At 40.7% G+C, this 13,975-nt stretch overlaps 1 protein-coding gene across 14 annotated transcripts in view; it reads left to right on the forward strand.

Annotated features, from left to right (window-relative positions):
* ZNF521 (zinc finger protein 521) overlaps positions 1-8,019 on the forward strand; it is a 231,463-nt gene extending 223,444 nt beyond the window's left edge. For all 14 annotated transcript variants that reach the window (XM_015855470.3, XM_015855471.3, XM_015855472.3 and 11 more), the window contains one exon: positions 7,186-8,019. In XM_015855470.3, the coding sequence (XP_015710956.2) occupies positions 7,186-7,215 (30 nt within the window). In that variant the 3' untranslated portion in view covers positions 7,216-8,019. The remainder of the gene's footprint in view (positions 1-7,185) is intronic.
* Positions 8,020-13,975: the final 5,956 nt, after the last annotated feature.

Below are 13,975 nucleotides of genomic sequence, written 5' to 3' on the forward strand. Positions count from 1 at the left end.
TAAGTGAAGAATCTGATTAGCGGTCATGTTGTCTCAGAGATGTTAATATAATATCAACTCACATAGCTTAGGTGAACTAATTCATACAAATATCCACAGCTTAGTGCAGACTTTCTTAAGCTGTCTTTGTCAGCTGCGGTCACTCGTGACCTAAGATGACCATTCAAGTGGCCCTGGTGTCTGAGAGCAGAGCTGGTTCTCAAAGGCAAAAACGTCAACTCCCCCCACATAAGTGGTATTTATGCATAGACAAGTGATATTTATGGGCGCATAGCTTCTCTTGGGATTTAACCCCTTCTTTGTAGTGGAAATGGCTCTATTTTAGTTCAGATCAAATGTTTCCTTCCTTGGGAATCTCAAGTTTCAGAAATTGTGTATTGTTAGGCCTGTATTGGTGATCAGAATGGGTCTGGACAAAACTCTATGCCCACCTCAGTGCATTTAAATGTTCATCAATGTTCCTCCTGCTCCATCAGCTGCTCTGCATCACTGAAGGTACTGGTGCAGGCACACCTTGCTGGAGCATTTTCTCTTCTCTCTAGAATATCAGAATCTCCATTTGGCTTTATCTGTTTTCCAGCTCCCTCATTCACTCAGAATAAGTGTGACCACTGATTTCTGAATATATATTCACCTTTGTGTCAGAAGTAGTGTAATTCCTAAAAACATGTTAGAAACATCTGTTCATTCCTAGATTTCAGATACAAAAAAATTTAATTTCTTGTGGTTTTTATTTTATGAAAGGAAGGGAGGGACTCACTAGGGGAAATAATTTACAGCCACATCATCTAATGATGAGCTTCAACTGCAGTTGCTCTTTGTATTTCACCTATGTGAAAAACACACATAGTTGTTCTGTCAGTACAGCTAAGGATTGTCGCATAGAATGGACCTAGATATGTCCCTGTAGCAGGTTTAAAACCTTCTTTTAATATATTTAGTGGAGGTGTGCTGTGGAGAGGATTGTGTGGGAGCACTGCTGAATCCCACCAGTACTACTCATTCACCTGTATTGCAGAACAATCTGAAAAGCCTGCATAACAGAATCATCTTTATTGCCTGCAATAGCAGAGGAGCTGGGGCCTTAATGTTTTGAGGCATTGAAAGCGTGTTTACTGCTTTCAGATGCTTTGAAATGGCCCAAATATTCTACTGAAATCAGCTCCTGACTATGCAGATTTGGTTTCATGTGTGATTTGGAGCTGGCTGAGCCTCTTCCTCTCCAGGAATGAACATCAGGGAAAAAAATCCTAACCCTGAGGTCTGTGAAGCTGTGAAACAGCCTCCCAGGAGGAGCATTGGGAGCTCTAATTAAAATTGGACTGGGCAAAACACTTGAAATTACACTATAGGCAATAATCCAATGCTGGCAAGATGGGTGGAGAAAACGCCCTAATGGGTCTTTTCTGTCTTTAAATTCTATGAGTTCTTGTTCTTCTCTTTTATTATGCTATTTCACCTTTTTCTTTAATAGTGACATAGTGTCATCGAGAAAGGATTATAGGATGCTATTGTGAGCTGAGTAGGTTGATGTTAAATGTCAAAAGGAAAGGCAACAGTTTCTCTGCAGATTCACAGTGATTATTTGGAGACCAAAAAAAAAGAGAAACTGCAAGCAAGGAACATCAGTGCAATGTTTCTGATCTGTTAGACAGTGGCAAATGCCTGCAATGTGTGTGTTCATCTTTTTGACATTACATTTCATATTCTCTGTGTATGAAGAACAACTGCATTTCGACCAAACCTAACACTGGTGTGGAATGTTTCAGATATCCTCAAGGACTTGGAAAAAAAAATACTATCTTTTTACATCTTAATTTATAGGATGTATTTAATCTTACCATCTCACAAATCTAAATATCTCATCCGTTTAGGCTTGTATATAATGATGTTATGGTTTACCAGGAAAGAAGTTTGTCACAGTGCAATGGGACACTGACAAGAAACTGCACCTGCACTGAAACACCACAAGTTTGAAGAAAGGGTAGAAAAATCAGCCTTTCCTGAGATTTTTCTAGAAGTTTTAGTTATGTCTGAACAAGTTTCATTTGTTCACTCTACTCACATTCCTTCCTCCCCATGCCCCTTTCCACACAACATACTATTTCACCACTTCTCAATGCAGAGCTTTCTAGAGAATAAGTCCTATATCATGGCACCCTGTTCAGTGACAAAGCATCAGTCTGAAGCTCTGGAAACCATGTTGATGCTGTGAAACTGAATTTTGGTTTTGTCATTACTGCTACACTTAAGGTTTTGCTAGTCTGGCCTTTTCCACTCGCCTTTCTTCCTTCCCCTTCAGCTCTGGAAAATCCAGCATCCTCTTATTAGCTGCAGAGAGCTTGAAAAGTGTGGTACAGAGTAGGAAGTTTGGAATAAAAAGAAGGGAAGAGTAGCAGAAAATCTCGATTAGAAAGTATAATTTAATAGAACGTGTATTGAACCAAATGTATTGATTAATGTGGAAGATATAGTACTTATATTGATTCAAACTAGAGATTTAGTACTAAAAGCTGTAAGCCAAAAAGCTGGTGCAGATTGCTACAAAAGTCAGTTTAATGCTGTCCTTGAGAATGCCTTCACAAAGAAATTCTTCTAATGTTTGAGGAGTAGGTAGAATGCGGTATATGTCAGTTTGATCCCGGAGGGTTTTATTTTGTACTCTAATAGCTGTTACGAGCCTACATTATATCCAAGGAGTAATTTTCCTTAGGGGTGCCCAGCTCGCTTTGTGTCAATATTCTAGCATTTTAAGTCACGTACAGTATATGCTTCTGGGAACAGTGCAGGAGCCAGCCAGACTCATAATGGTCTGCATTCATTAATAAAGGCAGAAGCTTCTGTCCCTCCATTGCCCACTACAGGGATGCCTCCTTGGTCTTTGGGGACCCGTACAGACACATTTAAAGAAAGCTTTATTTTGAGTGGGCAGGAGATGAAATGCAGGACTTGCAGGCATTTCCTAAGTCAGCTTTATGCCCGAGCACAGGGGTGACCTTAATGGGTCAGAGAAGAATGCAGGTCAAAAGACTTATTATCCAGCCTGTTGGAAACCAATTGCTATTGTTAAAAAAAGAGAAAAAAAAATGTAGTGCTTAAAGGCTGATAGTAATGTAGAGTTCTGTTTTACAACCTGGTACTGTATTGCAGCACAAGGGGGTTGGGGATTTTTTGTTGTGTTTTGTTCTTGAATGCAAAAAAATACAATATGATCCATAATGTACACAGATAAAGGATTCCAGATAAGCGATAACATGTAGGGTACCATAATTACTTAATCAGTGATGATTGATTACTCATGTTTGTGTTCTTGAACTAAGGAAAAAATAACATGCTGCTTTGGTACTGTTACCATCTGTTGAAATAAAGCATCCACATTTAATTTTATATTTCTGCACTTTAGCCCTCTTTGCACTGTTTGTCAGGTACAGTCATGTCTTTCTTCATCTAGTCCTAAGATCATGGGTCTCATTATACTGATTTCAACTGCAGTTCACGTTAAAGATACTAATGGTATAGTGAGTCTGTGGTTATCTGTGGGTATTTTTTCTTCTCTAGTTTTGATGCTGTGGGTGGGAACGTTCTGCCAGCTAATACATCTCGTGCTCTTTCTGGAACACAAAGATGTGCACCAAACAACAAAAGTACTGCCTCTTTTGTCGTGAGCATTTCTGCAAAGAAACCTTTTACATTCTTTTCTTTTTTTCTTTTCTTTACTTCTTCTTCTTCTTTTTTTTTTTCCCCCAGAGAAAATCATTCTAGGCAGTGTTATAATGAAATTCATGCATCTTTTCTAGCCTCTTCAAACTAACAACATGGATATTTAAGGGATTTTCATCCAGAGCAGTCATGGTGTATAATATTACACCAGCTGACATAACAGTTGCTATTCTGGAGTCTAATGAATAGATACAGGAACAGGACAAATGCAATTAAAGATTTTCTTTTGACTGAAAAATGCTTTGAATTTAGGTTCTACTTGCTTTCCAAATAACACCAACACAGAGAAGTGGTGGAGGTGAGAGGTTTCCTGGCTGCTCTGATGCCTGATCACTGTTCCTCCATTTTGTGAATGCAAAGCTTTTTTACTTATTTGCAAACGCAGTTCTCCTTGTGAAATCGTAGCTCTTGGAAGTATTAACATAGCCATTCCTGAGGTCCGGAAAGGATTATGTTAATAAAAAATATTTTCTCTCTCCATTGCTTGAGTAGGAAATCAAAACTTTTGCTTCACAGGCAGAGTACTTCGTAATTAAACAGACGCACTTCTGCACAATGAAATATGGGGGATATGGAGTATGAGAGTGTGCGATACCTTCTCTATTTAGTTAAATGACTTCTCTTTGGCAAGTGGATGCACTGATTCCTTTTCACTTGGGCAAGCTGTTTTCAAGTTTTTGATGATGTCATGTTCCAAGCTCACAGCATACCGTCAGAGAAGGGGCAGTGTGCTCGCAGAGCCACACAGGGGATCTCCATGCCATTCCTTGCTCTCCTTGTGTGCCCATGCTGCCATGTCCCTGCTACGTCCCTGCTGGCAGGAGCTCCATATTCTGCCTTCCCCACCCACTGCCAGGCAGGCAGAAGCTCACCGCTGTGAGGAAGAGCGGGCGCCACAGCGAGTTCTGCTGTGTGGATAATGGAGGAGGATTTTGTGCCCTAAATTTTTAAACACAACACCCCTCGTAAAAACAACAGCAGTTCATAACTGGGATTAATGCTTGCAATTTTCAGTCACTTAGACGTGGGGTCTCCAATAGATGGCTTTTGGTGGAGTGGAATATGGCTCTCGGTGGGATTACAGAATTTTCTTCCTTTTCTTATCTCTCTCCTCCCATCCTTCGCCCACTCATCTTGTCAATGTTATGCTTCTGAAGTGCTTCTACTTTGTGTTTTTTTGCCACTTAGCCAAATAGGTATTTCTCCCTCGTCCCTCACATATGGGGAGCCTTGATTACTTTGGAAAGCGTATTGTGTTTTGACTGTTTACAGTAAGTAGAGTTGTCTTTTTAAGACCCAAGCTGCTCAAAGCGCTTCCTGATGTTTGTTTTCTTCTCCTGCTTCTTCAGTGTATCGAGAAAATCCTGATTTGAACCAGGGCATGGGAGCTATGACACTGAGAGCAGGGGCAAGTCTGTCCCTATACTGGGCTTCAGGTTATCACATTTAGGCCTTTTTATATTTTAATCAAAAATATCACTGCAGCCTGAGTTATGCCTACACTACTAAAACACCTTTTGGCTGCTTCATATGCAACTGTTTATCTGGCCCCACACTGATCCTGCACGGTTCAGTCAGTGGAAAGAAAGAAAAATGGAAACGACTGACATGCTTACACACTCAGCAGACTGGAAACGAAAGGCACCCCCAAACATCACCCTGCAAAGTAACAACTGGCAGATGACTTCACCTACTCGGGAGCAAAGGAGAAATCAGCATTCAGGCTACCACCCCATATTTAACCTGTCCCATGGTTTCCATGTACTGCAGGGTCTCTATAAACTCATGGTGTTATGCTATAAGTTCTGCAATAAATGGGCACAACAGGATGACTGAAGTGCCGACTTTCAGGCTTAACTCTTAATTTCCTTGCTTTTGTGGTTTCAAGTCAGAGCCCATTATCTGAGAGCAGCCGACGTTTTAGTCTGCAGTGTATTGTTATTGCTTTGCAGCATTTTGAGATGACTATGGGAAGGATAAGAAGCTAGATGAAATCGAGCAGTAGAGTGTATTTGTTTAACACTCTCTGGCCTCGGACGCTCTGGAATGCCTGCCATCAGCATTAAATCATTTTGTATTCACATCTGGAAATTGCATCTCTGAGTGTCACTGGGTCATTTTCCTTTAATCTCAAGAATGGCACTACATTAAAAATTCCACAGTCTTACTGTAAGATCCTTTGCTTGCCAAATGTCCCATGAACTATTGTTTGTGTGCGTGCGCAGTTTTAGGCAGAGAGAAAGAAAAAGGCAGGGGGAGCGATCAGACCAGCCTGCAGTCACCCTGCATTTCACATTTGGTTTGCCTAGGCTGCCTTTATGGCTCTTTCTATGGGTGGCTCTGAAGGGTATTCTCTAGTAGATAGATAGGCAATTCACTGAGAATTCTGACAGCCTTCAGGGAACAGGTTCATCTGGAAGACACCTAAGGGGGCTGGAAGACAGACTGGGTTGATAAAGAAGAGCAAGGGGACTGCATGTGCAGGGACCGGATTATGGGATGTGACACCCTTCCCCTCTGAATCACCAGCCCAAATCTGGCCTGGATTAAAAATGTGCAAAGTTCATCACTAATCAGTAGCAGTGCTGTTGTCTGTGAAGTGGCATTCACAGACTTTGTTTTCCTATGCATCCAGTTTATATTGGAGCAGGCTTAATGTGCATTGGATTGGTTCCTTGCTCTTAGATCAATGTTTGTGTAGGACCTGGGCCCATGAAGGCACTGAAATAGCATCTCATCCCTAGAAGTGGTCAATTCGATTAGGGCAAGGGAATGGAAGTTGTGTTTGCTGCTACATTTGTTCATTGCTAGTAGAGGAAAGAAGATCTTCAGGCTCCAAAGCCCATGTCGTGCTGCCTCACATAAAGCACTGCATTCAGTTGAGGAAAAGTATCTGTGGGTTCTGGTGGCTGATTGAAGGGCTGTGGCAACCCTCTTGTTTTCGCATCAGCCTTTGAGCTCCCTTCCAGGCACAAAATGCTGCCTACACTCTTTGTGGAATACATTGTGCTATGCTATTTAAGTGGGAAATAGGTTTTAATGTAATAAAACTTCTGAAGTGATGCCACAGTCTAGGAAGCGCTGTTCTTTTTTTTTTTTTTTTTTTTTTTTTTGCTTATAAACAGCAAGGACATTTCTGAGAAACGCATTTTTCATTTGCATAACATATAAACCGCCAGCCACGTGTAAGCGGACACCACAACTATGGGGCTGGTGTTCCCAGTGTCCCCAGGGTGGGTCAGCCCAAACCTACACAAATGCAATGCATTGCCTTCCTGGTGACCTATGGAGAGAAAAGCAGTTGAAACAGCTGGGAAAAGCTCTTCTCTTTGATAACGATGCTTCTTCTGTCTGCTTTAAAACAGGGAGGGGTCAATCGTCTTCTCTTTACAGCACATTATTTTGTGTGATGTTGGTAGAAATGCCTGTCCTGTGACTAAGCTGTCTCTTTTGTTTTCATTACAGAATCATACGATGACCCAGCATAGCAGTTAGTGCAAGGCCCATCTCTTCTGGAGGAATCTTTGTGGCACAAAAAGGGAACACGTTTTACTCTTTGCACGAAACTTTCATTGTTAATGTATATTATTCAGAAACATTGTATTGTACCATAAAACTTGTATTATCGAAACTGTTGGATGTTCATGTGTTTGAACTTTTGAGCACCGGATAGACTTCCTGTATATAAAGTGTTGCACATGTATTATGTTGTCTGATACTAAAATGGTCTTATAAAGACAAGTGGACTTGGGCCTATTCAAGAAGGATTAAAATAATAATAACAGTGGACGAGGGGGAAAAATAGCTGATGAACGAGTGTTATTTTCAAGGAGGAGGGAGAAAATAATAGCTTTGTTCCAATACAGCTCTGTCTGGCCTTCCTTTCATTTCAACTTCAGTCTAGAAATCTCTCTCTTTTGGTATACAAACGGATGAATCCAAGACTATTTTTTATTGCTGAAGATTCTTGCAAAAAATCTGAAGACTTTTTCACAGAGCAGGAACCCACAGTTGAATAAGGCCCGTATATATATTTGTAAGCCTTGCGATATGACAGATAGCATTACCATATATGCAATAGTTGTTATGTAGATTGTCAAAGAATTTTTTTTTTTTTTTTTCCTGGATACCATTTGAAGCTTTGAGTGTTCAAGACTTTCCTTGATGATTTCACATGGCCAAATTCTTGAATCAGTTGAACTAACCTGTATGTTACTGTTATTAATGTTTACTCTGCGATCTGAACCTGGAGATTACTGGAATTGTTTTCCAAAAGGAAATAAATTCAGTTTACCATTACGTGTGAGCATGCTTGTGTCTTGTCTTTTCCCTTTGAAAGCAGTACTACTCTCATTGCTCTTCTAGTATCTCAAGGACCACCAAGATCTGGAATCCCATTGCATCAGGACCTCTGTACCTCTCAGTAGGTCGCTTTTCTCATAGCTGGACATTTAACTAAAGGTTCTGCTAGCAACAGATCTACTGGCCTACCGCAAAGCAGTGTGTGATTCAGGGTAGTGTTTTCTAGTCTGTTTGTCTTTTTACACAGTTTAAACTATTTCCTACCTGTGCACTTATGATGTTGGATGCCAGAAGAGTCACCACGCATCTTCTGTGTTTAGTTATATTAGATCCACAATATTATTTATCGAGTTGGGTCTAGCGCTGACTACTGGGAACCACAGCTACTCTGCCACTGGGAGCACTGCTCCCACTCCCGGCCCTCACACTCCTTTCCCAACATGGGCAGCAGAACTGGGGCTGGTGAATGCAGCAGGATGATGTTCCCTGGCACCATGGCCCTGGGGAGGCACCATCAGACCTCACAGCTTGGCTGAGCTCTGACTGCGTGCAGTTCTGAGAAGTAGAAAGGGGATAAAAGCTAACATTGCCTATCCGTATCACCCACAACACCAGCTCACAACAAAAAAGGAACAGTAAATAAAACATTTTCCAGCTATTTTAATACTGTATCCTATTGCTTGAATTGCTGGATTCATCCCATGGAAACTGGTTAAAGAGCTGCACATCACAATAGTCCGAATGGCTGGAGCTGTTTGCCTATTGCTGTCAGGGTAGATATCAAGTGTGATTTCCAGTTTGTTGAATGTCACATTTTGACTGTCCACAGATGGAGGGCAGAGAGAGGAAGAGGTAAACTCTGAAAGTCTCAGGTTACCAGATAGTACAAGAAAGAAAGAAATCATGTTTAAAAATCCAGCTTTGAGAATATTGTGCATATTTTGCCAAGTACAAAAAAGAAATTCCTGGGTTTCATGTGAAAATCTCATTTGTGCTGACAAAAGGATAAATACAGGCATGAGTACACGGGGCTTGTAAAATGCCAGTTCTATTTATAAGTCAGAAAGTGTTCCCATTCTTATTCTCATTAATATATTACTCATCTCAGCCAAATTGAATGTGATGATGTGTTCTTTATTTTTGACAGACACCTTAAAGGATATAAGACATTTCAGCCTTCATGTGTGAAAGTGTGACATATTGGTTAAGACTGAAAATAACATGCTTCTAGTAGAGTTCAAGTATATAAGAAATATTACACCCTACTGTTTTTGTAAATGCCAGAGTGCCACCGAGTTGAGACAGATGGTAGCTGGGAAAGATGCAATCTTATAATCAAAAGCTAAAATATGTCAAAAATATGTTAGCAAGCAAAACAGAGCATATTACTAGTGTCTCATGTCATGACAGCTTGCAAAACACGCAAAGATGTTGAATTTCTAGATCTGTAAATAAAGTAACAGTAAACAGAGCAGCAGCAAATGTGATGAGGACTTTATGCATCGATTGTCCCTGCGGCGCAGTGCAAGGGAAGAGAAGGGTCTTGCGGCCGCAGGCAGCCCCAGATGGCTTCTAAGAGCTGGCTGCTGGTATCGAGTGCTGGAATCCTCTTACCTTTCCAAAGGAACAGGTTTCTCAGTGATACCTAAATAGCTGTTTAAATAGATTATTGAAGATATCTAAACTTCCCAATGAGAACGGAGCGTTCCATGGGGAATGATGAGAGCATTTAGAAAAAGCAACGTGGGGTCAGATCATCTTGCCTATGGAAAACAGGCACAGCTCCCTGCCTGTACACGTGTGCATTTCAGCTAAGGCATGACTTTCTTGGTCCTGGGTCAGCAAAAGCTGAAAGGAGCTCCTCCTAATACACTCCTTAACACAGTGTGAAAGGATAAATCTATTCAAGAGGCTGTGTGGATAGACTGACAGACGAGGTATCCTTTTCCCTCTGAGACTGGCTGTATTCCCAAGATTTCAAGTGGGCTTGAGTTTTACCGTAAGTGATGCTTTAATATAATGATAGGTCCTTTGGCTTGTTTGCCACTCCTGCATTTAGGAAACACGACAGAGCTAAAGAAAGTATAAAAACGGAATGTGTATTGCAGAAGTGACACAATCCACACAGACATCTGAGCACAGGATTTATAAGGGAATGCTCTGAGTATTTGAACAACAGATGATCTGGGACAAACCAGAATAATTAGCTCCCCAGAATAAGAGCTTTGACCAGCACTAAGGATTTCATAGCTTCTCACCTAACTTGGATTTCCCAACACACTTGACATGCTTCAGCTCCCAGGGAGGCTATCACAACTTCTCCGTCTTCCTCCTAGCACAGTGCACCCCTTGCTTTCCCTGATTTAAGAGTCATATTGCTAACCTTGGTAACCTTGGTACAAAACACCCAAAAAAAGAATAGTTTGAAGGCTCCGCCTATCACACCTTGTAGTTCTCATGTCCTCAATAGCGTGTAGAAGGGCCAGAGCCCTCTCCACTTCTCAGTGACTAGACTTTGATTAGTAATTCTGGCATGGCCACTCACTTTGTTTCATTACCACTGTCCTCAGCGCACACACACACACACACAAAAAGACATCCCTTCCTTACCAACATATGGCACCTTCTATTTATAACAAGATTAACAATTCATTCACACCTTGATTGAATCCTGCTTTATTGAGATGTCACAACAGATTCTCACAGCCTGCAAAGGGAAAGACTTACAAATGCTAATATTGTGACAAGTAGGACACATAAAAGTAAATGAATTATAATTGGCGACAATTAAAAATAGCTGAGTGTGAAAACAGAATATTGTGCTGCTGTTACAGCTGTGATTAGATGAGGCAAAGTGAAGGGCTTCGCAGAGCAGGACCATCCCTGGATTTGGAAATGTTATCTCAACTCCTGCTTAACATGTTCAGTCATACACTAATGCTCAATTAATGCTCGCATGCTCTTTACATCTTAGTGGGCAATGTGCCATTCTCCTTAAAGAATTTGCTTCAGTGCTCTATAGCAGCATAAAAATAAACAAGATCAGACCTTTTTTACCACCTCTATTTAATGCATCCTTTTTCCCTCCCCTCGACGCTCCCCTTGTTTGTATGCGGAAGATTTCTTTAATTATTATGATCGTTGCTGCTGTTGTTAGTAGTAGCAGCGAGCTGTGAGTGCTGCAGTAATGCAGTCCCCCAGGAGCAGAGGGGTCCCCGGCCACCAACCCGTGTGCACAGATCTTTTGCCATGCGTGGCACACAAAAGCCCGACAAGGTCTCACTCATGTTTCAGAGCTCGCTTTCCTTTCAGAGCTATTTGTTATTGTCTCCACCATCACAAGTTTAAAAAAAGGAAAGTTAATTAAATATGGAACAAGACTGAGCAACATCTTTTAAACCATCATGTCATTAGAATTGGATCCCTCTGAGAGCTGCTTAAAAGGGTTTTGAGAACAATGACTGTTCAATCAGATATTTATGGGCATAGTTATGTAAACACACTCTTTATTGTCTATGTATATTTAATATAATTATCAGTTTTGTACTCGGACTCTCAGGAGACCCAACAAATCACAGTGTTGCTTTGAAAATGTCAGCAGAAAAGACAATTATGTTGCAAGCAAATATTCATAAATTATATTAAAAAGTCCTGTGAAAACGTACCCTGTGTTGCAGAGCTGCTTTTGCACTAGCAGAGAATCCTGTCTGCCTTTCCTCAACTTAAACACTTCTTGGTGATAGTACGTGGCTCAAAACAAACCTTTAGTACTGCAGAATATTCCATTCTAGACTAGTGGGATGTTGTAAGTTGTAGGCAAATTAAAAGGGCTTGTTCACTTTGTTATTAATACTGTCAGATCTTTTTAGATATTTTTTAATAAGGCTTATTGAAATCACAGGCAAAAGCTGCAGGCACACCACCAGCTCCATCCTACTTCGCTTACTGGACTTTCTCCTCTTCTGAGATGACTCCTGACAACTTGCAATGCTTTTTCCTTCTTTTATTCATTATGTATTAGAAAAAAAGAGTGGAGAACTGGGACGGCGTTCGGTAAATTAAATGTGCCGATCTTATGCTAAACCAAAACGTGTGCTGGAGTTTGATAAATACCTAGTAAGTGCCTGCAAATCATCTCCACTGCAAGATATACAATCAGCATATCAACATCTTAATTAGCAGCTAATGACATTTGAATGGGAAGGTTAATGGTAAGCACACAAATGCTGTTTATTAAAGGGTAAAATAAATACATTGGGACATTTCAATCTGTATTTATTTTTAAGTGTAAAACGGACGGGTTTTGTAGCAAGCAATCATTTGTAACAGTAGTATCCCAATTCTTAACTGCAATTTGGAATCATAGAATCATAGAATCGTGGAATGGTTTGGGTTGGAAGGGGCCTCAAGGATCATGAATCTCCAACCCCTCTGCCGCAGACAGGGCTGTCAGCCTCCACATTTAATACTTGACCTGGCTGCCCAGGACCCCATCCAACCTGGATTTGTACATGTCCAGGGATGGGGCATCCACAGCCTCTCTGGGCAGCTTGTTCCAGCACCTCACACTCTGTCTGTGAAGAACTTCCCCCTGATATCCAGCCTTCCCTCCTTAAAATCTCCATGAACAAATTGCCTTCCCTGGTGCGCCTGATCCTAGTGATCAATGAAGAGATTGCACTTGGAGGAAAGAGAAGACAAAATTCTCCTTCTTCTTTTTTTTTTTTTTTTTAACAGGCATTTTTATCTGTGCACCTATCTTTTGAGCACACCTCTAGATTTCATGTAGGCACAGGCTTGTATGGGCTGCTTTCTAATGTTTCCCTCAGTTGCTATTTTTTAAGCATATGCTGAAGAATCCATTATAGAAACGATACTCTTAACTTTCTCAGTGGTCTGGGTTCCCACTGTACAATATACAAAATCACTGCCTTTGCATGGACTGTGGGGAATGATGTACAAAGATCTGCTCAGAGATTTGAAATGTAAAGCAGATCCAAGATGATAACAATTTTAAATATGCTGCCCATACAGACTGCAGTGTTGCTTATACCCAATCTCGGTAGAAGTCCCCAGTCTCATGATCTCCTCTTGTTTTTGTGTCTAGGTGTTTGATCTCACTCAGCCTTATACCTCCTTGTTTATTGAACTAATGATGCATTTGCTCAGAAAAGTAGCTAAAGGTTCAGTAACAAAATGATACCACAATGTTGAATCAATTGCTTTGGTAAGATCAAGTTGTTGTATAGACATTGTACAGCAGCACCTTCACAAGACAAGGTGTGCTCTTCTGTGTAAGCAAGTGACAGAGGATGAGCAGAAGCTAAACCACTTTTTGCAGCATATGAGATCTGCAGAACCTAAAAGTCAAAGGATGTGGTAGGTTATTTTATTTCGGTGAAATACCCATCTTTTGGAGTCATTCCTACTTCTTGCAGAAAGCAATGATTAGATTTCTCCTTGTTTCTTCACTGCCATTCTTTCTTTCCCCTCACTACTCTCTATCCTTCAACTGTTTAATAATTGACAGAGGACAGTTTTGATTTTCTTAATTATATTTGTGAACCTGCATTTGACGTGGAGTCTAGGCCATTGTTCTTGATTAACCTACTTAAGATTTCACACTGATACATTCCATCCTTTGACATATTTTATTTCCAGCTATCTTTACAGTTTGGCTTAATTCAATTTTCTGACCTAAAATTAAAGATCATATTTTTTATTAGCTGTTACCTTCTGGTGGGTCCTTTGTAAAACTTCCAACCTTATTCACAACTTTCCCTCATCAACAATTGATTTTTCTTACTTACTTCTTCTTCCCCTTCATGGTAATAACCCATGAAGCTGTCCCCAGAGTCTTTTTTCTCTGCTCACTGTGGGTCTATCTCCTTTCTCCTTCAGCACTTCTTACTCCTCTGACAACATTGGAGGGACCAGGTGGGGTTTTAGAGCT

The sequence above is a fragment of the Coturnix japonica genome, chromosome 2 (assembly GCF_054131305.1).
Source record: "Coturnix japonica strain WE chromosome 2, WE-NBRP24, whole genome shotgun sequence".
Lineage (NCBI taxonomy): Eukaryota > Metazoa > Chordata > Aves > Galliformes > Phasianidae > Coturnix > Coturnix japonica.